Source organism: Neovison vison, chromosome 6 (genome assembly GCF_020171115.1).
Source record: "Neovison vison isolate M4711 chromosome 6, ASM_NN_V1, whole genome shotgun sequence".
Lineage (NCBI taxonomy): Eukaryota > Metazoa > Chordata > Mammalia > Carnivora > Mustelidae > Neogale > Neogale vison.
The window spans coordinates 118726027-118752321 of NC_058096.1; the positions used below are offsets into that span (position 1 = coordinate 118726027).

Genomic DNA, 26295 nt, shown 5'->3' on the forward strand with positions numbered 1-26295 from the left:
CCTCTTGACAAGAACCAATGTAGAAAACAGTCCTCATATGGTAAAACAAAGGTAGGTACACTGAAACTTTTCTGACACCTTGACACTGGGCTTTTAAACAATCTCAGAAAGGTTACACTAGGAAGACTAGGAGGACACAGCCTCTCTTGAACCGGAAATGAACCGGAAATTTGTCATACCTATGTATTTAACCCGCTTCTGAATTAGAAAAACAAAATAAAATCCAGCGATTTCCTTAAAAGAAGCATCAGGAAAACGCTTGAGAAGCCAAGGACAATGGCCCTATATCCAAACGGCTCGGCCACAGGGCTGCACGCCCAGCCTTCCTGGAGAAGGAAGGGAGAGGTTCAAGAGAAGCCTGGCAAAGTAGGAAGTGGCGGGGTAGGAGTTTTTAAGGAACAATGAGAGGTTGGAGTAGAGGAAGAGCAGCAGGCAGGGCTCGCAGGAAATGAGAAAATGATACTCTCCAAAGGAAAACACAAAATTCCCAGCGCTACCTAAGGAAGAGCAGGCAGAAAAGCAGGTGGGTGCCTGGGAAATGAGCAGGATGCTCTGGAGAGAGAATGACTGAGCTGCATCCAACCCACATCCCCCACAGATGGTGCCAGCTTGTCAGCTGCTCCTCTTAATTTAAAAAAAAAAAAAAATGCTACTATGTGATAAGAGGTAACTCTGTGTTTTCCTTGGGTCTCCAAGATTTCTGCTGGTCCTGGCAGTAGGCTCTCCTCCTCACTACTGAAGACAGACCAGCAGTCACCAGGATGCCTTGGTAAGAAACTATAACTTTGAGGGGACCTTTGAGGTGCCCAATAAAATTTAGTGCCCAAAACAAACTCCAACACCAGCACCCTATTCCTTTACAACATGTAAAGGCCATCCAGCCTTTGCTTCCTGAGCTTACTACCTCCTGATATTGCTCCTTCAAGGGAGCAGCTCTGATTCTTAGTCCTCACATTCACTTGAGACTTCTTACAATTTCTCAGCTCCTTAAGCACAACAATGCTCTTCCCAACAGTGGTCCTATCAACTTCCTCCTCTTTAACTTTCCCCTTTCCAAGCTAATCTACTCTGTGGCTTTCCCAGGAGGCCACAGCTCTCAGCCCTCCCTCCCTATTCTGTCGTGCAGACATATTCTACTACTACTATCTCCATGAACCCAGAACTGAACACAATATTTAATTTGAACACCACCAGGAAAACCAAAGAAACAGACGTAAGTCACTAGAAAACACCTGTGCAATAACGGGAATGGGGGTGGGATGGGACTTATGGAGGAAGGAAAATAGGTGAAAGAAAAAGGAAATGGGACTCTGGGAGAGGCAGAAAACATGCATCTACATCCAAGACCACAGAAAGGGGGAAAAACATATTCTGGTGTTAATTCAAGGAAAATAAAGTAATCCATAGTAAGTACTCAGTTATGAAAAAAAAAAAATTCTCCCACCAATTCATCATGATGCCTTAGACAAATAGCAGGCTTCGGTTTCACCTTTGGGCAAATCAGGATTGATAAATCTTGACTCTGCCTCCCAGAAGCTGTTGGGAGACTGACTGAGGCATCTGGAAGTCATGGGCAGAAAACGTAGGATGCAAAATATCGGTGGCATCTCAGAGACAGGTCCAAGAACCGCAGCAGGATTACCCAGCCTCGCCAGACTTGATTTGACACCAGAACGGAAAAGGAGGTTCTGAACTAAGCAAGATGGGCACAGAGGAGGAGGAGGTGGCAGACAGAAAGGACTGGCTCCCAAACCTGCAATGGGATCTTCAACTATAATGGTGATATTCCTGGGGCCTCCTGTTCGTAGACAGACAGGTGCAGAGAAGAGTCCAAACAGAGGAAACGAGAATAGAGTGAGAAAAAGAGCGTCCTTTTATCCAGCAGAGGTGGGGACTTAACCCCCAGGAGGGGACCGTAGTGCTGAAATCCTCAGCTACTGAACTGAGGCAGCTGACTCACAAGAAGCTACACACGACCCTCTCTTCCTCAGACCCTTTTGCTTAGGTTTTCTCTGGCTCCCCTTTCCAATGCAGGTTACCATGGTTTCTGGAATCCATGTGGATTCAAGAACGGGGGCAGGGAAGTTTTCCATGCTCAAAGACCAGCGGCCTGGACTACACAGACAGCAGGCCTGCAGCAGGAGATATGAAGTGAGGAGCTAACCCAAGTACTCTTCACATCTAAGAAAGTTCGTGGGAAGACAGGCTTTGATATGGAGATTTTTTTTTTTCCCTAGAGAGTTCCAATAAGGCAAACTGCATCTTGAATGGAAAACAGAAAAAAGTTTGTCACTCACAAACTTCAGATGAGGGCCTCAGATCTCACCTTTCTAGAAATTATAATGAGAAATCAATGGCAGCTCCAGTTGCTACAGGAAATCTTCCTCTTTTTAAAATTTTTTTTGTATTTTATTTCTGGAGCTTTCCTACCCAGAACTGGATTTGAGCACAGAGATCCATGTTACACTTGCTGTTATGGAAGTTTTCCTATAAATGAAACCCAACCAAAGCCTGCCAGACACTAACAACCCATGACAGAAGATGGCAGGGAGATGGCAAAAGCAATGAGCCCCAGGTCTCCCATGCTGAGGGTGCCCTCTGCTAGCAGCTGGCGTTTGCGTGAGGATGGGCTCAGTGGCCAGGGCCTCCTTACCAGGCTGCCTTCCAACCTGGATTAGTGATGCAACAGTCAGCCCCCCTAACTGGTTTCCTCGGTCCCATCATCCCACACTCATATATCCTAGTTTTAATGAGGAAACCCCAAGATCACTTTGCCTCTCTCATATTACACCTGACCGCATTTCTCAGGAATCACAGAAAGGGGAGGAATTTACTGGGATTATTTTCAAAGCTCCTAAGAATTTCCCCTCTGTCTGAGAGAAACATTAAAAACTCAAACTGTGACAAGTCGCACTATCCTCTGATGCTAAGGAACTGCCGCAAGAATCCAGGGAAACGTTTACTATTTGGCAATGTATAAAGGAACAGACATCAATATTCTCAGAGAGATCTCCTGGGTATTCATATCACACTACCAACTTTCCTCTTTCTTTATAAGCAGGACAGCCCACCGTGTCATCAGAAACATAACTTACTAAGTAGAGGCTGGTGACAATCATTACCTGGGGCTCCTCTGGAGGCAATGTTGGTGTCCGAATGGGAGCGAGTGTGGCTCTTCTTTGTTCCGCTGGTGGCAGTGAGTGTCTGCCCCTCCGAGAAGCTGGACCTGCGAAGGACGCTGGACAGCTGGCTCTGCCCACCTCCCTCCTGCTCGCCGAGGGAAGAGGCAGCAGAGTCGGGCTTCTGCGAGCTGCTGGAGGAGAACAAGTTGGAGCTGCTGCTCTCAGCATTGCTGCTGTGACTCTGACAGCTGGCAGTCCGGCCTCGGGGATCCAGGTTGCCAATGGCCAAGTACTCCGGCCCCTCGCTGGCATCGCCTGGAGAATCATTCTGGCTGCTGACCTGGGATGCTTCTAGGGGGCTGGTCAGAGTGCTAGAGCTCATCTCATTTGGGGTTGAGGGGGGATCCCCAGCTAATGAGGAGACTGCAAGCAGGGGGGCTTGGAAGGTCTGATCCTGCGCTGGTGAGACATGCTCTTTGCTTTCTTGAGGTTTCCGGGGAGGGCCAGAGAGTGAAAAGGAAGTTGATCTTCTTTCTAGGATATAAAAAGGGGAGAAAAAGGTGAGCTGGAAAGCTTTGGTACATAGGAAGGACTTCTCAACAACTAAGGGCCAAACTCCCCATCATGACTGGGTGCCTGGGACATTGGTATCATCTTAGAAAAGGCGCACCATGCGAAATAAGCAGAAATTGCTTAGAAGCCGGTAAGCTGGGTAAGGTAAGAGCATGGGCTCTTGACACAGTGGCTTTGGTGCTTCTTAGTGTACATTTCCCACCTATAAAATGAGCAATGACAACAACACCCATTGCACAGGATTGTTCTGAGGATCAGATGAAGTAATACATATAAACTGATTATAACAGACCCTGGCATGGGGCAAGCCCTCAGTAAGTGTTAGCTATTATTACTGGAATACCTTCTTGGCAATGGGGATTAGAAATCCAGGAGAATCTAAAAACATCTCTCTTTCCTCTACTACTTTCATGATTCTGCTAAATTACTTTAGGCTAGTTACTATACAACTTCTTAAGATATCCACTATCAAGACACAGAATGTGACCAAACTGCACCAACCCACAGCTCTATCTAGACCTTTGTGCACCCACAAAGTTTCCTCCTTTCCGGGGCTGGGCATGCATGTCCTGACTACCCCTTCCTGCCCCCATACCTGAGCCGTGGTTGGGTGCAGACTGGTGGAGGCTAGAGAAGGACCCAAAGTAGGGATGTTGAGCGTAGCTGGTTGAAGTCGTGCATGTGGATCCAGGCAGAGCTGTCAGACTCTGGCTCTTGGTTACCAGCAGCGGGCTCTCATGCTTCCGGGCAAACTACAAAACAAACGTGTCCGAGCTGAGGACAGAGGCCCTGTGAGGAGGAACATTTGGCCCCACAGAAATGCTGGTAGAAGCTGACCTTTGGCAGTAGGCTTGGCACTACAGCCAGAGCCCGCAGGTTGGATATACAGCCCTTCTGCTCTATTCGAGCACACAACTTTGAAACCTTGAAGTCCTGTGATACAGCACAGCTTCTGAAACTGGAACCCCAGGTGGGACATTGAGAGTGATTTATCATGGAAGCAATACAACAAAATTCTTCAGACTATGCACATAGAGTCAGAAATCAGATCAGTGTTCACGTCCAGTCCCTACTGCTTACCAACTTGGAGCAAGTGACTTACCTGCTCTGTCCCTCAGCTGGCTTCCTTTATAAAATAAGATTAATGTCTCCCTTATAGAGTTGTGAGAATTCAATGGATGACACATGTGTTCCAGGCACACAGAAAGCATTTAATAGGTGGTAACTAAGAATCAAAATTTAAAAACCACGAAAGAGAGGGCCTCCCTCCTGAAAAGGAGTCGGGATTGTGATTCCGTTCTAGCTGAGGCACTGATATTAGTGATGGGGTGAGTGAACTGGATGGTTAACAATAAGCAATACCAAGCAACAAAATTTTCTCTATACTTCAAGGATGAAAATGGACACAGGACCATTCCCGTGTCACACTAGGTCCTACCAGGTAGGACACTCTACAATCCTACTCTGGATTCAATCCTACCCCTCATTCAAAATCATCCTCTTCCTCTGGCTTGTCAAACCTGCCCTTACAGAAGTGCTTACTCGGGCTACGGATTTTAAAAAAGGATTTAGGGGCGCCTGGGTGACTCAGTGGGTTAAAGCCTCTGCCTTCAGCTCCGGTCATGATCCCAGGATCCTGGGATCGAGCCCCACATCGGGCTCTCTGCTCGGCAGGGAGCCTGCTTCCTCCTCTCTCTCTCTCTCTCTCTCTGCCTGCTTCTCTGCCTACTTGTGATCTCTGTCTGTCAAATAAATTAAAAAAAAAAAACTTTAAAAAAGGATTTAAAAAAAATATATACACCTCCCTCCTTAAACAGACTTTTATGCTTAGACTTTTTACTTCAGTAGATACTTAATGGTACCTCCCCTTCTTCTCCAAGTTTTTTTTTTTTTTTTTTAAATGAAAGCCTTTCAGCTCATAACTGCCTAAGCAAAGAAAGAGTTTGCTACAGAAGGTTCTATCATGGGGAGGCCCAGGGACCCAGCATAGAGATCACTCCTTGCCCCCTTACCATAGATGCATCAAGCTGAGCCAGGAGGCGGGGGTTGTTCTGTTCCACGGCTTCCAGGCATTGGAGCATGGCCGTGACGTGGGCATTGCTTAGCAGGAAAGCAGTGTCTGGGGAGAGAAATGCTACTGTTGCAATGGAGCCCAACAGGGAGATCTTTAGCTTCCCTGTACAGCCTGGAAGAGGCTCAGGGAAGGAAAGACACAACAGGTGAAAATCACGCCACTGCAGGGAGAAGAGGAATCAGGGATACATAAGTACAGGAGAGGCTAAGTGATACACACTCAATATGGGAGAGGCCATGCCCAGAGGCTTCAAAGTCACAAAGTCCCAGATTTGAATCCTGGCTGTAGGTGACTTGGCCTCCCCAGGCTCTGCTTCCCTGATTGGAAAACAGGGGTACTAATACCCAGCTCTCAGGGCTGTTGGGAGGGGTGCATGTATAAACAGAACATTACAGTGACTGGCACCTAGGAAACTCGCAGTAAATGGTGGTGGTTCTTATCGATTTGCACCTGTGGGAGTCAGGGAAGACCTTGGCATTCAGCTGGACTGTGTTCTGCACAAGAAGGAGAAGACCAGATGCATCCTTCTGATTAGAATCTCTGTTCCACCAAGTGAAAGTATCGGGCCCTGGGGGGAGAGTCAGCCTCTCTAGGAAGAGTAAAGTGGAAGAGTTGGAGAAGAGTGTCCGAGGATCCTGGGTGAGGGGACTCCACGTACCAGTGTAGAATTTTCTGATGTACTGCCTGTCTCCCAGCAGAGGCCGGAGCTGGGCAGAGAGACAGTGCCGCTGCAAACTGTGCTGCAGCCACAGCTCGGCCACGGCACGCCTGCTGTCACTGTCCCCGCTCTCACCATCCGCACCGCTCTCGCCGTTCTCGTGCAGGCTGATGAACTGGGAGGCAAGGAGGCATGGGTCAAAACATGCATCCTGGTAAAGATGGCAAGACTGAGGCCTAAGGACCCAAGAACTAAATGGAGACAGGGAAGAGGCAACGATCAGAGGGACTCTGCCTCCAGGGAGCATCTGAAAGTTACAGAGGGAGGACGGGGAGGAATTAGCGGCCCCATTGCTGGACTAGACCACTGGAGAAGATTGAAGCAGTTGTGATCTGATATGCAGCTCTAGGAGAGGACAAAGCTGCTACATATGTCTCTTTATGTTCTAGATCTGAAGAGACATCTAGCCTGCGGTACTCAGAGGAAGGATAAACTTGACCTCTTGGCTGCTCTCACAGAGTCTTCCATTTCAGGTGGTCTATGGAAAATAATGCAACAAAAACCTGGGGGGAAAGGATCTGGGAAGATGTCACCTAAGATTTGCCACCAAAGAGAAGCCATCTGAGCATCTAGTTTGGCTCTAGTCATATCATTCTCTATTTGGAAGCTCCTTCTACTTGGCTGTTTCTAAAAGTAAGGTCTCACAGGCAGCTTCTAAGAAGAAACAACCATAGTAATATATTTTAGAAAAGGAAGTTAGCTGGAGGTGAAGGGGAGGGGTGGTAAGAAAAATTATGTGAAGGACAAAGAGAGTCTACGTAAGAAAATGCTGGGTTCTGGATTTTTCTCACAAAAAAGGCCAGTCTGACACCTTGTGATTTGGTTCCCCAACGTTTTAAAAACAAATTCCTCTTCCTGACATCATCTCAGCAATGAACCTGGCAGTGGGTGGGATATACATGAAACAAAACTAGCTAGATATTGATAAGTATAACAGATAGATATTTCAGGGTTCTCTTAATTTGCATATATTTAAAATCTTCCATCATGAAGAGTTAAGTAAATATATACATACATTAGGCAGTGATTGCTCTGGAACTAGCTGGCCAAGTCACTAACCTCCACGAGCTATTACTCTGATCGGAAATCTCAGTCCCACTTCCCCAACCATTTCAGGGAACCTCTTGACACTTTCCTAGGCTTTTGAACAGCTTCTTTCTGATCCTAATATGCAGCTCTTTTAAAAATAACAAAGCTTTTTTACCGCTTCCCCAGAGGAGAGAAAGTGGGTCTGGGGCAATGGGTCTAATGGGGTTTATTTTTTAGGGCAAATAATCCTCCCTTCCAAATTAGTCCTACAGGAATAACTTCCTCAGTTAATAGGAACCTTGACACATACCATCTTTCTAGCCTAGCAGACTCTTCAGACAGATCATCGAACAACAAAGCCTTGTGGTTACTTTTCCTTTCTTACCTTTTCCACATGAAGGGCTGAGTGGGGACTGAGCCAACGGATGTCCTTCACAAACTGCCAGTAATCAGTCTGGCGGCAACAAACCTGCTGTGGGAACATACAAGGTGAAGAAATCACTACCACTTTAGACCAAATCTAGTTCTGGTGTTGACATTCAAAGGCAGAAGGGAAAAAAAGCCTAACCTTCCCTGCCTCAACAAAGGTTCTCAGCAGCAATCAGGAGAAAAACACCTGTTCACCCTTTTTAAGGATAATGTTAAAACCATTTTTAAAAAGATTTTATTTATTTATTTGACAGAGACACAGTGAGAGAGGGAACACAAACAAGGGAAGTAGGAGAGGGAGAAACAGGCTTCCCATGGAACAGGGAGACCAGTGCGGGGCTCGATCCCAGGACTCTGGGATCATGACATGAGCCGAAGGCAGACGCTTAAAGACTGAGCCACCTAGGCACCCCCAAAATCATTTTAATTGTTCTTTTGATCAGCTAATGCATGCATATAACATAGAAGGTCACACAATGAAAATAACCTGATTTCTCCCTTATCTCTCCACCATTCAGCCCTAGAAGGCAAATCTTAAAACTAGTGAAGAGTTTAAATTATTTGCTAAAAATCAGAGATGTATGTCTTCAGTTATTACTGCAAAACCAAGTAAGAAAACACCTGCTTTTCCCATGCTATCCAGGTCAGGAAAGGGCTGTATTTAGAGTCAAAGAAATGATCAATGCTAGATAAAATAGTCTCATACTGGAGAAGGCCTGAACTGGAGAAGGCAAATGTTTATAGTAGGAAAATCTAATTCTTATTTTTTCAGAATCCTTTCTAAGATTACTGGGCACAGATTAAAACAAATCTAAATAATTGAGAAGTACAAACCTAGCACAAGCATTAAGAGACAGACTAACCAACATTACAAAACAAACAGCCTAGAAAGAGTCCTTAAATTGGAACTTAATATATGACCCAAAAAGCAACTGAAATGTCATCTCAAATGGGTGGATTCTCACCTAGACTGGTAAGGCAGAAGTGATAATAAGAGGTGTCAATGTACAGGCTCTTTTGCCAACTGGAGTCATGGAGACCTTTAAGATCTTGGCAGCAGTGTGGCAGTGTTCTGATCTCTGTTCTGTGGCTTAGTGAACACTGAGTGGCCAGGGATGGGCAGCAGTGGAATATCAACTCCAGCATGTCCTCTGGTTAGTTACATCTATGTGAATAGGATCTAAACTTGGTTTCTTTTCTTTAGATAAAATTCCAGGCTAACTCAGAAATAAAACTGGGGATATCACTATAGATATTATGGACGTTACAGAGGAATACTATCAACAACTCTACAGTCACTAGTGTGACAACCTAGGTGAAACAGATCAATTCCTCAAAAGATACAATCTGGGGGCGCCTGGGTGGCTCAGTGGGTTAAAGCCTCTGCCTTCAGCTCAGGTCATGATCCCAGGGTCCTGGGATCGAGCCCCGCATCGGGCTCTCTGCTCAGCAGGGAGCCTGCTTCCTCCTCCTCTCTCTCTGCCTGCCTCTCTGCCTACTTGTGATCTCTGTCTGTCAAATAAATAAATAAAATCTTTAAAAAAAAAAAAGATACAATCTGCCAAATCTTACCAGGAAGAAATAGATAACCTAAGTAGGCCTATATCTCCTGACAAAAATGGAATCAACAATTAATAACTTTCTAAAACCAAAAGCACCAGGCCTAGATAGGTTCACTGGTGAAACATTTAATCATGCCAATTCCCTATAGTCCCTTGAAGAAAATACAAGCAGAGGAAAATACTTTTCCAAATCGTTCTATGAGGCCAGGATTATCTTAGCACCAAGACCAGGGAAAAAAACACAAGAAAATTATGGATCAGTATCTCTCATGAACATAGATGCAAAATTCTCAAAAAAAATTAACAAATCAAATCCAAAATTGTATAGAAAGAATTATACACCATGACCAACCAGGATTTACAAGAAGTATGCAAGGCTGGTTCAACATTCCAAAATCAACACATCAAATCACATCAATGGAATGTGATGGTATTCATTACAGCAACAGCTAAATAAGAAAAAAAAAAACCACATGATCATATCAGTAAATGCAGAAAAAGCATGTGACAAAACACAACACCCACTTATAATAAAAACTCTCAGTAAACTAGAAATAGAGGGGAACTTTTTCAAATTGATAAAGAGCCTACAAAAACCTACAGCTATCATTATACTTAATGGTGAGAAGCTCAAAGCTTTTCCACTAAGATCAGGAAAAAAGCAAAGGTGTCTTCTCTTTCCACTACTTTTTAACATCTTTCTTTTTTTTAAAGATTTTATTTATTTATTTGACAGACAGAGATCACAAGTAAGCAGAGAGGCAGGCAGAGAGAGAGGGAAGCAGGCTCCCCGTTGAGCAGGGAGCCCAATGTGGAGCTCAATCCCAGAACCTGGGGATCATGACCTAAGCTGAAGGCAGAGGCTTTAACCCACTGAGCCACCCAGGCGCCCCTCCACTACTTTTTAACATCTTAATGGAAGTCCTAACTAATGCATTAAGGGGGGAAAAAAGGACATAAAAGACAAACAGATTGGGAAGGAAGAAATAAAACTGCTTTTGTTCATTGATGACATGATTATCTAAGTAGAAAATTCTAAATAATCAACCCCAAAGTTCCTGGAACTAGTAAGTAATTATAGCCAGATCATAGGATGCAAGGTTAATATGAAAACCAACCACCTTCCTATATATCATCAATGAGCAAGTGGAATTTGAAAATAACACATTACCATTTACTCTACCACTCCCAAAAATGAGATACTTGATAGAAATCTAACAAAATATGTATAAGATCTGTATGAGGAAAACTATAAAACACTAATAAAAGACAGAAAGAACTAAATAAATACAGAGATAATCCATGTTCATGGATAGGAAAACTCAATATTGTCAAATGTCAGTTCTTCCCAATTTGATCTATAGATTCAATACAATCCAATCAAAATCCTAGCAAGTTATTTTTTGGATATCAACAAACTCATTGTAAAGTTTATATGGAAAAGCAAAAGACCCAGAATAGCTAAAACAATATTGAAAGACAAGAGCAAAGTTTTTCTTCAAAAAGGACTGACACTATCTGACTTGAAGACTTATATAAAGGCACAGTAATCAAGGCAATGTAATATTGGGAAAAAAACAGAAAAACAGACCATGAAACAGAATAGAGAGCTCAGAAACAGACACATAAATAAAATCAACTAATCTTTGACAAGAGAGCAAAGGCAATACAATGGATCAATGATAGTATTTTCAACATGGTGCTAAAACATTGGATATTGGATATCCACATGCAAAAAAATGAATCTAGACACGGATCTTACACCTGTCACAAAAATTAAGTCAAAAGGAGTCATAGACCTAAATGTAAAATGCAAAACTATAAATCTCCTAGAAGATAACACAGCTAGAAATATAGATGACCTTGGGTATGGTAATGACTTTTTTGATACAAGACCAAAAGGATGACCCATGAAACAAAGAACTGATAAGGCAGACTTCCCTAAAATTAAAAACTTTTGCTCTGTGACCAACAATGTCAAGAGAAGGAAAAGACAAACCACAAACTGGGAGAAAATTTTTGCAAAGCCGCATATGATAAAGGGATGTTATCCAAAACATAAGAGGAACTCTTAAAAACACAACAATAAGAAAACAAACAATATGACTTAAAAAAATGGGCCAAAGACTTTAACAGACACCTTGCCAAAGATATACAGATATATAAATAAGCACATGAAAAGACATGCCACATCATATATCATCAGGGAGACGTAAATTAAAACAACACACTACCACTATATACTTATATTAGAAGGGTCCAAACACAAAACAATGCCAACACTAATTGCTGGTGAGGATGTGGAGCAAAGGAACTCTCATTCATTGCTGGTGACAGTACAAAATGGTACAGCTACTTTGGACTTTTAATTTTTTTTTCATTAATTTTTTTATTTGACAGAGGGAGAGAGAGCACAAGTAGGCAGAAGAGCAGGCAGAGAGATGGGGGGCCAGGCTCCCCGCCGAGCAGAGAGCCCGATGTGGGGCTCTATCTCAGGACTCTGAGATCATGACCTGGGTTGAAGGCAGAGGCTTAATCCACTGAGCCACCCAGGCAACCCAGTTCAGCTACTTTGGAAGACAGTTTGGCAATTTCTTCCAAAACTAAACATATTCTTGCTATAGTAAGTACTATGAATTGTGTAAGACTTAATGAATCACAGACATGTACCCACGAAACAAATAATACATTATATATTAATAAAAAAAGGAAAAAAATAACTATACTTACCAACTTTGGGAAAAAAAAAACTAAATTAAACTAAACATACTCCTACCATAGGATCCAGCAATTATACTCCTTGGTATTTACCCAAAGGAGCTGAAAATTTATGCCCACAAAAAAACTTCTTTAAAAACTTGATGTCTTATTATGTAGAGGCAAAATGACTTTCAAAGTTAGAAGGAAAAAAAACTAAAAATGTTGGTTTTATACTCACATTATAGGATCTTTAAATTGCCAGTCCAGAATAAAGAAATTAAAATCATAAGTCCTGTATCACATATTATGAGTACAAGGTATTTGAGAAAGATGATACCAAACTTCATCAGTGGCTCCACACTCCCAGAAAAGGTTTTGGCTCTATTATCTAAAGACTGTTGAACAAATGTAATTTTAGATGTTTTAAAATAAAATAAAATAAAATGTGTGAATGACTCCTTAACTGCCCTCACTAATCAGAAAATGATTCAGATCACATTGTATAAGATTTTCCTGTCCTTATCCAAAAATGATGAAGCAGTTAAGGGGTAAATAGAATGACAAATGTTTGAATGTCGGGGGAAAAAATCAACAACATATGTCTTTGTACAAGTGAGGGGCTATTCCTACCATAATGAAAAGCTACAATAATTAAAACTGAGTGGTGATGACACAAAATAGAGAACAAGAGACCATAATAAAAAACCAGAAATAGATCTGTGTGTCAAGAGAATTAAGTATATTCAAAATAAATTACAGATGAAACAGTTTAAATGTAAAAAATTGGGTCATTAATAGAAGAAACCATGGAGAAATGTTTTTAATAATCCTACAGTGGGGAAGCCCTTTCAAATCATCATACAGAGCCCAGAAGCCCTGAGAGAAATGATCAATTTGACTTACTAAAAATCAGAGAGGTGCCTGGGTGGATCAGTTAAGCGTCCAACTCTTTTTTTTTTTTTTTTTTAAAGATTTTATTTATTTGTTTGTCAGAGAGAGAGAGAGCGCAAGCAGGGGGAGCTGCAGGTAGAGAGAGAAGCAGACTCCACACACACAGCAAGCAGCCCACTGTGGAACTCAATCCCAGGACTCTGGGATCATGGCCTGAGCTGAAGGAAGCCATTTAACTGACTGAGCCACCCAGGTGCCCTAAGTGTCCAATTCTTGATTATGGCTCAGGTCATGATCTCAGGATTGTGAGATCAATCCCCGTGTGGGTCTCCATGATCAGTGAGTGGGGAGTCGGCTTGAGATTCTCTCTCTCCCTCTGCACCTCCCCACCACGAGTGCATATGTGTGTGTGCTCTCTAAAAAAAAACAACAAATAAATAAATAAAAGATTCTCTCTCCCTCTCCCTCTGCCACCCCTCTCAGATATTTCTGCATATAAAAGCCACCATTTGAAATGGCAAAAGACAAACCAGGAAAAAATATTTGCAATTCACATTACAGACAAAGGATTAATACCATTAATAAAGAACTCTTACAGGGGCGCCTGGGTGGCTCAGTGGGTTAAGCCGCTGCTTTCGGCTCAGGTCATGATCTCAGAGTCCTGGGATCGAGTCCCGCATCGGGCTCTCTGCTCAGCAGGGAGCCTGCTTCCCTCTCTCTCTCTCTCTGTCTGCCTCTCCATCTACTTGTGATCTCTCTCTGTCAAATAAATAAATAAAAATCTTTAAAAAAAAAAAAAAAAAGAACTCTTACAAATCCCTGGGAAAAGACTAACAATCTAAGGAAAAGGGGGGAAAATTGGAAAAAGCTCACAGAAAAGGCTCTCATAAACATCTTTCATAATGAGAGAAATGTAACATTTTATCTATCATTATTGGGGATAGTTTATAGTTTAATAACACGCTATACTGGCGAAGCAAAAACTCTTATACCTTGTTGGTGAGGATGTAAATAGGCATAACTTCCTGAAGGGCAACTTAGCAGTATCTATCAGAATTGAAATACTCATAACCTTTAGCCTAAAAATTCTACTTCTAGGAATATCCTATTGTAAAGGATTTATCCATCATAGCACTGTTACTAACTATAAATGACTGGAAGTAATCTAAAAGTCCATTACCAGGGAACTGGCTACATAAAATTATGGCACATACAATAGAATATTATAAAATGATACATGTAAAAAAGAAAAAAAATGCTTTATATAATGATTTGGAATGAATCACAAGATATATCAAGAGAAAAAACCAAGGTGCAGAATAGTAATTACAGCATGCTTTTATTTGTGTGAAAAAAATCAGGAAGTATAGCAAAGAAAATTATTCATAAAGTCTTTTATAAACATAAAAATTCTCTGGAAAGAAACTGGTAAACAGTAGTTACCTGCAGGACTGGAAGGAAATAAGGTATTTCACTGACTATAGTTATATGCTTTTTTAAAACCATATAAAGGTATTGTTTATTTAAAAAATTAAATATTTTAAAGCAAGTTACAGAATGATATGTATAATATAATCTTAATATTTTAAAAAGCACATGAATGTGTAGAAAAAAATAAGATCTATCAAAATGTTAAGAAGCAATAATACTTGGTGTTGACTTGAAGGTGATATTTACTTTCTTCAAATTCTTTTTTGCTATTTTCCAAATTTTCAACAAATAAAAATATTTAACTAATATATTCAGGAAAAAAAAACACACAGAAGTCTTTGTGTTGTTATGGTTATTTTTTAAATTAGACCACCTATATTGCCAAGAAGAGGCTTCTTCTTGGCAGTGGAAAAGAAGGGGGATCTTTTTATTTCTCGTATTTAGCTGAGGAATCTTAGGGACTGAATGTCTCCACATTTCTAAGCAGTAGAAAGGAAAAGATCAAATATGCCTTGCCTTACGGGAAAACTAAAAGGTAGCCCAGATGCAGGCTGTCAAGAAAAATGAGATCTCTCTAAAAATATGATCATGATGTTCTAGCTTTCATAAGGCCCTCAGTGATTTAAAAAATAAAGTTCACATTCCATAACACATCCTTATGAAAGCACAGAATAGATATGACCAGCATGAATCACTGTATCCCTTCCCCCTCTCCAAGGGCACAACACCCAGAATAGCTTCCTGATGACGCAGCAGCCAGAAGCCTTTGAAAGCATTAATCTTTCGGGAGGAAATGAGAGGGAAAAATAAGTCCCTGACACAGCCATTAATTGTTAGGTCTTCACAAGGCAGAAGAGAGGAGCAGTGAAACTGGTATGGATCTTCTGGTCATGATTCTTTCCATTACAGTCTGCAGTTGAAAAGTGTGTTCAAGACAGCTTGGCCTGGTTTACTCTGTTTTCACTTATTAACACTAACGCTTTTCTGCAGATGACCATATACTTTAATATTTTTCATTCTGATAACCACATGCTTTCACAGATATCATTCGTTAATAATTCTAACAAGATATGCTAATACTGTTTTGCATTTACCAAGCATCCTTCATTTGGAATCCCATTACTTTACTATTTCATTATGACATTTTCTCTTTCTGGCACAGATGTGAAAACTGTCTTGTAATATGGGGAAGTGATTACTCTAGACGACGATGTAAAATTAGTAACAGAGCCAAGAAAAGAACCTTTTTGCTATCAAAATGCAAGTGCTTAACCACTAAATGGTAGCGACACTAATCTGGTAGTTATTTTGGTCATCAGCCTGGGAAACTTATATTGAGTTTTTATACAACATGTGGCATGATTCCCAAGGTTCTGGCTTGGCAATGTCACAAATCAGTGTTAAAAATAGGAGGAAGGGCAATCTAATGAGGAAAATAAGTTTGTTTTGGGTCATGTTCTGCTTGGCCTGTACAACAGACTGCTAGATGATAACGTATAGCAGACAGCTAGTCTTATGGATCTGGAGTTCAGCAGAGGTGTCTGAGCTGGGGGTCTTTAGTACACAGGTGATAGTTAAAACAATGCAAGTGGATGAGACTGTTTCCGGAAAATGTACAAAGTAAGACAAGATAAGGATGTAGGACAGAATCCCATTAAAAGCTAGAATCCAAGAAGAAGAGATTCCAGGGAAAGAAACTAAGAAGGAATGGTCACAGAGGTAGGAAGACTCTAAGACATTAGAAGATAATAATGCTGTATAAGTCCAGGTGTGATGATGGTCAACAGTAAAGAACATCAGACAGGGTTCAAAGGAGAAGAAACGTTCATGGATCTGATAACATGGACATCATTTTACCTAAATTTCAGTAGCAGGATCACCAGTGGTATGGCCAAAAACCAGACTGTAGTGGGTTAACTAATTTGTCTATAAATTCCCGTCTTCATAACTATAACTATTTTTTTCCCATCAGACTACATGTAACTTGAAACTTAAAAAATGAAAGAAACATTTATTATTTCCTGTGTGCCACAAGCTGTACTATGCAAATTTTTATGCTAGTTTATTTAATCTTTCCATCAAATATTATGATGTAAATATTATCCTCATTTTTTATAGATGAGAAAAACAAGGCTCAAAAAATTAGTATTACCTAATAGTTAAGATCGACTGTCAATTTCTTATGTTTCTTAAAGCTTTTCATGTATATTATCTCATTCAATTCTCACAATAATCCTATGAGGTAGGTACCAGTGTTATCTCATTTTACAAATGAGTAAACAGAGGCATAAAGCAGTAACTTATCCATACCACATAGTGCTGAAGCTGGGATTAAAATATGAGCAGTTCAACTCAGAAATCTGTAACGGTAACTACTACTTCATTTTTTTCCCCAAGGACCTGAGCATTGTGTCTAGATTTCAATCTGGGTTCTATCTGATTCCAAAGACTTTTATCATTCTACTACACAATGCTGCTTCCAAATTCCTAGAACGGTGTTTGAATAACAGTAACTATTAAGAAACTCTTGAGCCTCTACCTTCCGCTCAGGTCATGATCTCAGGGTCCTGGGATCAAGCCCCGCATCAGGCTCTCTGCTCAGCGGGGAGCCTGTTTCCCCCTCTCTCTCTGCCTTCCTCTCTGCCTACCTGTGACCTGTCTCTCTCTGTCAAATAAATAAGTAAAATCTTTAAAAGAAGGAAAAGAAACCCTTTGAGAGAGCCTCACTTTCAGAACTTATTTTGAATAAAGAAAATCTCACCTAAGCCAACTTCTCCACTGAGTTCTGAAAATATCCAGTAAGAACATTAGTTTAAAGATACTGTTCAGAATATACACATATTTTTAGAAGAGAGGTAGCATATGAATTCCTTAACACTAATTATTTGATTAGCTCTTTTTCAGTGTGACTGCTAATCTAGTTGAGAATAAATTCTTATTAAAAAAGAAAAAGACAGGGACGCGTGGGTGGCTCAGTTGGTTAAGCAGCTGCCTTCGGCTCAGGTCATGATCCCAGTGTCCTGGGATCGAGTCCCACATCGGGCTCCTTGCTCGGCGGGGAGCCTGCTTCTCCCTCTGCCTCTGCTTCTGCCTGCCACTCTGTCTGCCTGTGCTCGCTCTCTCCCTCTCTCTCTCTCATAAATAAATAAAATCTTAAAAAAAAAAAAAAAGAAAAAGACAGCGCGGCTGGGTGGCTCAGTGGGTTGAGCCTCTGCCTTTGGCTCAGATCATGATCTCAGGGTCCTGGGATCAAGCCCAGCATCGGGCTCTCTGCTCAGCAGGGAGCCTGCTTCCCCCTTTCTTTCTGCCTGCCTCTCTGCCTACTTGTGATCTCTCTCTCTGTCAAATAAATAAATAAAATCTTTTTTAAAAAAGAGAGATAAAGAAGAAGAAAAAGTAAAAGACAAGCTTGGCTCAAGGGAAAGAGTTCCAGGGAAGAATACTTAGACCCTGACATGGGATAAGCATGAGTGTTTGGGAACACTTGATTATGCACATATTTGTGAGGTCTGATTTTTTTTTAAAGTAGCATACAGAGCCAATGACTCACTTGACAATTATACCCAGATATGAACCTTATCTAAAACACTGCAAATGGAGTAACTGCCAAAGACGAAGCAAAACCATTAAGTATTATTACATTCTACTCATTATCAATACTCCAAGTTTATTAGAGCGTTTGAGGATATTACAGAAAAGAAACTCAACATTAATAAAGTTTATATTTTAGGGACGCCTGGGTGGCGCAGTTGGTTGGACGACTGCCTCCGGCTCAGGGCGTGATCCTGGAGTCCCGGGATCGAGTCCCACATCAGGCTCCCAGCTCCATGGGAAGTCTGCTTCGCTCTCTGACCTTCTCCTCGCTCATGCTCTCTCTCACTGTCTATCTCTCTCAAATAAATAAATAAAATCTTTAAAAAAAAAAAAATAAAGTTTATATTTTAAAAAATTTAGCTATAACTTAAACTACCACTCCCAAGAATCAACCAGTTACCTACAAAATGATGCTCAAAGGATATTATAAAAATGACAATAATCTGTAAATACTTCTCCTAGGGTGCTCCTAAGAGAAAAATCCTAGTGATTCGTCATTATTGTCCTCCTCATGATCATCATGTTATAGTCCTATCCTCAAGGACTCTCAGACTAGGAGCCTTCATCTTCTTCCTGCCAACACCTTAATGCAATTTTGTCTTTCCAACAAGTGGTATAGTCAATCTGGCAGAAAAGAAGAAGTTCACATACCTGGTCATGGATGAGCCCATGATAGAGGATGCTTTGCATGTCCCTGCAAAGCCGTTCCAGGCCACCATACTTGGACCAGACGTTGGGACTGTTGGCTGACACCAAACCCTCCACGGTAGTCTTCAAATTACCCAGCAACTGCCAGTGCTCCCTCCTGCAACGGCATCAATTATACCTTTGTTGGTTAGTTACCTTTGTTATATCTAATCCTAATCGTGTCAAAGAAAGTCTAAGCCAAGAAGCCTCCTGCCCTATATCCTAACATTTTATCCCCTATTAATTTTTTACTTGGGCATAAAACCCAATTCTGAAAGAGCTTAAGTTGTAAAGAACACTAAGATTAAAAAATAAAAAAGACAAAGCAAAGAAAACTCCCTCAATCTTAATGTGGCATATTATGCATCGTAAGGTGATCTTCATCTATTATCTCATTTAATTCTCACATAAATAACCTATAACCCATGTTTCTAGGAGTGTGACCCATTAAGATCCATTTCTGGAGGGGCACCTGGGTGGCTCAGTGGGTTAAGCCGCTGCTTTCGGCTCAGGTCATGATCTCAGGGTCTTGGGATCGAGTCCCGCATCGGGCTCTCTGCTCAGCAGGGAGCCTGCCTCCTCCTCTCTCTCTCTCTCTACCTGCCTCTGCCTACTTGTGATCTCTCTCTGTCAAATAAATAAATAAAATCCTAAAAAAAAAATCCATTTCTGGAAATGATAGTACATGAGCAACATATAAAGAGATGAGGGCATTGCTCAAAACCAGAAATCTTTTTCTAAGTAAAAAAGTCAAAAATGAATTTTTATTCACTATATTTCCATGCACTCAGTACACATAACTGCACACAAGTATTATGGTTAAGAATATAAATTATCCATTACTTCCCCCCATAGTTTTTTAAGCTAAAATAAAGACAAGAATGTTTTGTTTGCACTAAGTCATTTAGGGACATGCCTCCAAATCAGTCAACTTTTGGCTTATTCTGAACAATCTAAAGTACCAAAGAGGAAAAGTCTGAAAATTGTTATACTGCACACTTTACCTTGCCCTTCCATTTCTCATTAGAATACTACTCCTAATATTTTCCAAGGACAGTCACAGGAATAATTTTTTTCAGGTAACTTTCATCATACTATTTTACATCATTTAAATACTTATGGGGTAGAAGCATTCTGAATCTTTTCTATCTGTATTCAAAACTATTTATACAAAATTTATACAAATTTATTCAAAACTATTTATACAAAACTATGTATACAAAACTATTTATAACTTATTTGTATACTTTCTGAGTCATTTTTAAAAGTGGATGAGTAAAGACAAAATAAGATGAACAAAGCTAGGTCCAGTATAAAAGTGTCATCTAAAAAGAGAAAGTCAGATGAATCTCAATCTGGTCTTCCGCTCTCAAGACATTAAGACCAAGAATTTATTCAAACTGGGAGACAACCTTACACCATTGAACATTCAAGTCACCAAACTCACTTGAGCCATTTCTTTCTTCCCCACTTTTATTGAGATATGATTGACATATTATATTACTTTAAGGTGTATAACATAAGGATTTGATATACATATTGTAAAATGATTACCACAATAAAATTAGTTAACATTAATCACCGAGCATAGTTACAAATTTTTTCTTGTGATGAAAACATTTAGATCTACTTTCTTAGCAACTTCCAAATATACAATACAGTATTGTTAACTATAGTCACCCATGCTGTACATTACATCCCCAGAATTTATTTATCTTATTACTGGAAGTTTGTATCTTTGGACTACCTTCACCCTCATTCCCCACACCCCCACCTCTAGCAGCCACCAATCAATCTCTTCTCTGTTTCTATGAGTTTGACTTTTTTAGACTCCACATATAAGTGAGAGCATACAGTATTTGTCTTTCTCGAACTGACTTATTTCATTTAACATAAAGCTCTAAAGGTCCATCCATATTGTCAAAAATGGCAGGATTCCCTTTTTTAGGGCTGAATAATATTCCCATGTCTGTGTGTGTGTGACATTTTCTTTATCCATTCATCTATCAGTGGATACTAAGGTTGTTTCCATGCCTTGCCTATTATAAATAATGCTTCAGTGAATACCGGGGTACAGATATCTCTTCAGCATCCTGTTTTTGTTTCCTTTGGATACAGACCCAGAAATTAAATTGCTGAATCAAATGTATTTCTATTTTTAATTTTTGAGGAATCTCCATACTGTTTTCTACAGTGGCTGCACCACTATATTCCCACCAAAAGTGCACAAGGATTCCCTTTTCTCTACATTCTCACCAACACCTGTCATTCATCTTTTTGATAACGGCCCTTCTAAGAGGTGTGAGGTGATAACTCATAACAGTTTTGATTTGCATTTCCCTGATGACTGATGATGCTGAGCACCCCTCCATGTACTTGTTGGCCACTTCCCTGTTCTATTTCCATACCAGTCCTTAGAGATATCTCAAATAACTAAGATGCACATGGGACTTAGATGGCCATTAAAATGCCACTTATTGTTACATTGTGAGAAACTACCATCACAGAGGCCAACTGACTACCAACTTCTGCTTCAGTGATTCTCCATCTCCTATGCTTCCTTAGGGTTAATCTGATCTGTTCAGATAGACACGGTTTTCACATTCCAACAGGTTACAATCACGTCTTGTAGACCTGAGAGCAGTTTGTTTACTAAAGCAACTTTGCATATCTATGTTCTGATTTATTCTGATTTAATCTTTTAAAATTTTTTTATTTAAACTCAGTTTAGTTAACATATACTTTATTATTAGTTTCAGGAGTAGAATTTAGTGATTCATCAGTTGCATATAACACCCAGTGCTCATTATTACATCAGGTGCTCTCCTTGACGCCCATCACTCATTTATCCCATTCCCCAACCCACCTACCCTCTAGTAACCCTCAGTTTGTTTCCTAGAGTTCAGAATCTTTTCTGGTGTGCCTCCCTCTCTGTTTTCATCTTACTTTATTTTTCCTTCCCTTCCCCTATCATCATCTATTTTGTTTCTTAAATTCCACATATGAGTGAAATCATATGGTATTTCTCTTTCTCTGATTTATCTCATTTAGCACAATACCCTCTAGTTTTATTAATGTCATTGAAAATGGCAAGATTTTATTCTTTTTGATGGCTGAGCAATACCTCTGATTTATTCTTGATCTTACAAGCTTAACTGTCAAAGAACTATCATGATAAATTCTGAAAGCAGACACCAAATACCTCATCATCCTACTAGGCTGTGATTCCAAAATTATATAAAGAATCCTGAAATCCAAGAAACCTGAGCATTCAGATCTACTACCAACTTCTGGACAAAGCTAAGGAACTTTCCCTCCCCATACTATAGTGTCCCTAAGGTACCAAAGCTACAAAAGAATGTGGCTCTTATTCTAAGATATACCAAATCACTTACATTTGGTATATGCTCAAAGAAAAGTAAACTTTCAAAATTTTGATTTACATAGTCTATTTAGTATCTTTACCTTTTGAGGTTCCTTTACCCTAATGATAGTTACCACTTTCAGAGAGTTGAAATGCTAAACTCAACTGAAGCCCACACACAGTGGTGGGACTAATCTATTCATACCTGAATCTTGGATGCAAGTAAACAGATCACCATGAGAAATCAAATATGACTCTGCATTCTTGAACCACATTTTCAGCAAGTAAGGTCAGTCTTTCTTGGGGAAAACCTGCTTGGTAATAATTATTTGAATAGTATCACCTTGGATTCATATGTAATCTTTACCTGGGCAAAGGTAAGGTCTTTAAAGTATATTAGGTTCAAAGTAGTTCTTTGCAGAGCCACTTCTGCAAGTACACAGAGTGCTCTCCCTTAATCACCATAAATTAAAAGTCTTTCTAAGCATCTCACCCTGTGCCAAGGAAAAATCAGGCCTAAGTGGCAAGGGACAGCATAATCCATCCTTACCCGAATCACTTTCATCAAAAACCTCAGAATAGACATTTTAACGATGTTTATTCTTCCGATCCAAGAGCATGGAATGGTCTTCCATCTTTTTGTGTCTTCTTCAATTTCTTTCATGAGTGTTCTATAGTTCCTCAAGTATAGATCCTTTACCTCTTTAGTTAGGTTTATTCCCAGGTATCTTATGGTTCTTGGTGCTATAGTAAATGGAATCGATTCTCTAATTTCCCTTTCTGTATTTTCCTTGTTAGTGTATAAGAAAGCCACTGATTTCTGCACATTGACTTTGTATCCTGCCACGCTGCTGAATTGCTGTATGAGTTCTAGTAGTTTGGGGGTGGAGTCTTTTGGGTTTTCCATATAAAGAATCATGTCATCTGCGAAGAGAGAGAGTTTGACTTCTTCATTACCAATTTGGATACCTTTTATTTCTCTCTGTTGTCTGATTGCTGTTGCTAGGACTTCTAATACTATGTTGAACAAGAGTGGTGAAAGTGGGCATCCTTGTCTTGTTCCTGATCTCAACGGGAAGGCTGCAAGCTTTTTCCCATTGAGGATGATATTTGCTGTGGGTCTTTCATAGATAGATTTGATGAGGTTCAGGAATGTTCCCTCTATCCCTATACTTTGAAGCGTTTTAATCAGGAACGGATGTTGGATTTTGTCAAATGCTTTTTCTGCATCAATTGAGAGGACCATGTGGTTCTTCTCTCTTCTCCTATTAATTTGTTGTATCACATTGATTGATTTACGAATGTTGAACCATCCTTGTAGCCCAGGGATGAATCCCACCTGATCATGGTGGATAATCTTTTTAATGTGTTGTTGGATCCTGTTGGCTAGGATCTTGTTGAGAATCTTAGCATCCATATTCATCAGTGATATTGGTCTGAAATTCTCCTTTTTGGTATGGTCCTTGCCTGGTTTGGGGATCAGGGTAATGCTGGCTTCATAGAAAGAGTCTGGAAGTTTTCCTTCTGCTTCAATTTTTTGAAACAGCTTCAGGAGAATAGGTGTTATTTCTTCTTGGAAGGTTTGGTAGAATTCCCCAGGGAATCCGTCAGGTCCTGGGCTCTTGTTTTTTGGGAGATTTTTGATCACTGCTTCAATCTCGTTATTAGATATCGGTCTATTCAGGTTGTCGATTTCTTCCTGGTTCAATTTTGGTAGTTTATATTTTTCCAGGAATGCATCCATTTCGTCTATACTGCCTAGAGCAATCTATACTTTTAATGCCATTCCGATCAAAATTCCACCGGCATTCTTCAAAGAGCTGGAGCAAATAATCCAAAAATTTGTATGGAATCAGAAGAGACCCCGAATCGCTAAGGAAACGTTGAAAAACAAAAATAAAGCTGGCGGCATCACCTTACCTGATTTCAAGCTTTATTACAAAGCTGTGATCACCAAGACAGCATGGTACTGGCATAAAAACAGACACATAGACCAGTGGAACAGAGTAGAGAGCCCTGATATGGACCCTCAACTCTATGGTCAATTAATCTTCGACAAAACAGGAAAAAATATACAGTGGAAAAAAGACAGTCTCTTCAATAAATGGTGCTGGGAAAACTGGACAGCTATATGTAGAAGAATGAAACTCGACCATTCTCTTACACCGTACACAAAGATCAACTCAAAATGGATAAAAGACCTCAACGTGAGACAGGAATCTATCAGAATCTTAGAGGAGAACATAGGCAGTAATCTCTTCGATATCAGCCACAGCAACTTCTTTCAAGATATGTCTCCAAAGGCAAAGGAAACAAAAGCGAAAATAGACTTCTGGGACTTCATCAAAATCAAAAGCTTCTGCACAGCAAAGGAAACAGTCAAAAAAACAAAGAGGCAACCCACGGAATGGGAGAAGATATTTGCAAATGACAGTACAGACAAAAGGTTGATATCCAGGATCTATAATGAACTCCTCAAACTCAACCCACACGAAACAGACAAACACATCAAAAAATGGGCAGAAGATATGAACAGACACTTCTCCAATCAAGAAATACAAATGGCTATCAGACACATGAAAAAATGCTCATCATCATTAGCCCTCAGGGAGATTCAAATTAAAACCACATTGAGATACCACCTTACACCAGTTAGAATGGCCAAAATTAACAAAACAGGAAACAACATGTGTTGGAGAGGATGTGGAGAAAGGGGAACCCTCTTACACTGTTGGTGGGAATGCAAGTTGGTGCAGCCTCTTTGGAGAACAGTGTGGAGATTCCTCAAGAAATTAAAAATAGAGCTTCCCTACGACCCTGCAATTGCACTCCTGGGTATTTACCCCAAAGATACAGATGTCGTGAAAAGAAGGGCCATCTGTACCCCAATGTTTATAGCAGCAATGGCCACAGTCGCCAAACTATGGAAAGAACCAAGATGCCCTTCAACGGATGAATGGATAAGGAAGATGTGGTCCATATACACTATGGAGTATTATGCCTCCATCAGAAAGGACGAATATCCAACTTTTGTAGCAACATGGACGGGACTGGAAGAGATTATGCTGAGTGAAATCAGTCAAGCAGAGAGAGTCAATTATCATATGGTTTCACTCATTTGTGGAGCATAACCAATAGCATGGAGGACAAGGGGCGTTAGAGAGTAGTAGGGAATTTGGGTAAATTGGAAGGGGAGGTGAACCATGAGAGACTATGGACTCTGAAAAACAGTCTGAGGGGTTTGAAGTGGCGGGGGGGGTGGGAGGTTGGGGTACCAGGTGGTGGGTATTATAGAGGGCACAGCTTGCATGGAGCACTGGGTGTGGTGAAAAAATAATGAATACTGTTTTTCTGAAAATAAATAAATTGGGAAAAAAATAAATAAATAAAAATATTAACTTGCAAAAAAAAAAAAAAAAAAAAACCTCAGAATAAAGTCCCACATATTTTTGGGGGGGAGAATTTTGACTTCATTCCTCCTTTAAAGAGGAACAGAAATTGCTTAAGCAACTCAAATAAGATTATTCAAGGAAAAAGTTTTCCTAAAAGCCAGCTCAGTCTTAAGCTTGTCATGTCATGTCATGTCACAATCAGAAGTAATACTCAAGGAGCCAGCATTACCGTGATACTAAAACCAGATATGCTACAAAAAAAAAAAAAAAAAGAGAGAGAGAGAGAGAAAGAGTGAGAGAACTACAGCCCAATGTCTCTGATGAACATGTATATAAAAATCCTCAAAAAATATTAGCAAACCAAAAGCATCAATATGTTACAATAATCATTCACTATCAATCACAATCATTCACTATCATTCACAATCAAGCAGGATTTATTTCTGGGATACAAGAGTGGTTCAATATTCACAAATCAATCAGTATGATATACCACATCAACAAGAGAAAGAGGGGCGCCTGGGTGGCTCAGTGGTTTAAGTCTCTGCCTTCAGCTCAGGTCATGATCTCAGGGTCCTGGGATCGAGCCCCACATCGGGCTCTCTGCTTAGCGGGGAGCCTGCTTCCCCCTCTCTCTCTGCGTGCCTCTCTGCCTACTTGTGATCTCTCTCTGTCTATCAAATAAATAAATAAATAAAAATCTTAAAAAAAAAAAAACAAGAGAAAGAA

General features: G+C 40.4%; 1 protein-coding gene across 8 annotated transcripts in view; it reads right to left on the reverse strand.

The window, feature by feature from the left end:
- Positions 1-26295, reverse strand: part of RUBCN (rubicon autophagy regulator) — a 59326-nt gene that overhangs the window by 20229 nt on the left and 12802 nt on the right. For 4 of the 8 annotated variants that reach the window (XM_044252118.1, XM_044252114.1, XM_044252117.1 and 1 more), the window contains exons 2-8: positions 18775-18928; positions 7902-7988; positions 6428-6602; positions 5708-5814; positions 4291-4447; positions 3123-3656; positions 1754-1798 (exon numbers count right to left, since the gene is read on the reverse strand). In XM_044252118.1, the coding sequence (XP_044108053.1) occupies positions 1754-1798; positions 3123-3656; positions 4291-4447; positions 5708-5814; positions 6428-6602; positions 7902-7988; positions 18775-18928 (1259 nt within the window). The remainder of the gene's footprint in view (positions 1-1753; positions 1799-3122; positions 3657-4290; positions 4448-5707; positions 5815-6427; positions 6603-7901; positions 7989-18774; positions 18929-26295) is intronic. The other 4 variants (XM_044252121.1, XM_044252120.1, XM_044252116.1 and 1 more) reach the window with 1 other exon arrangement.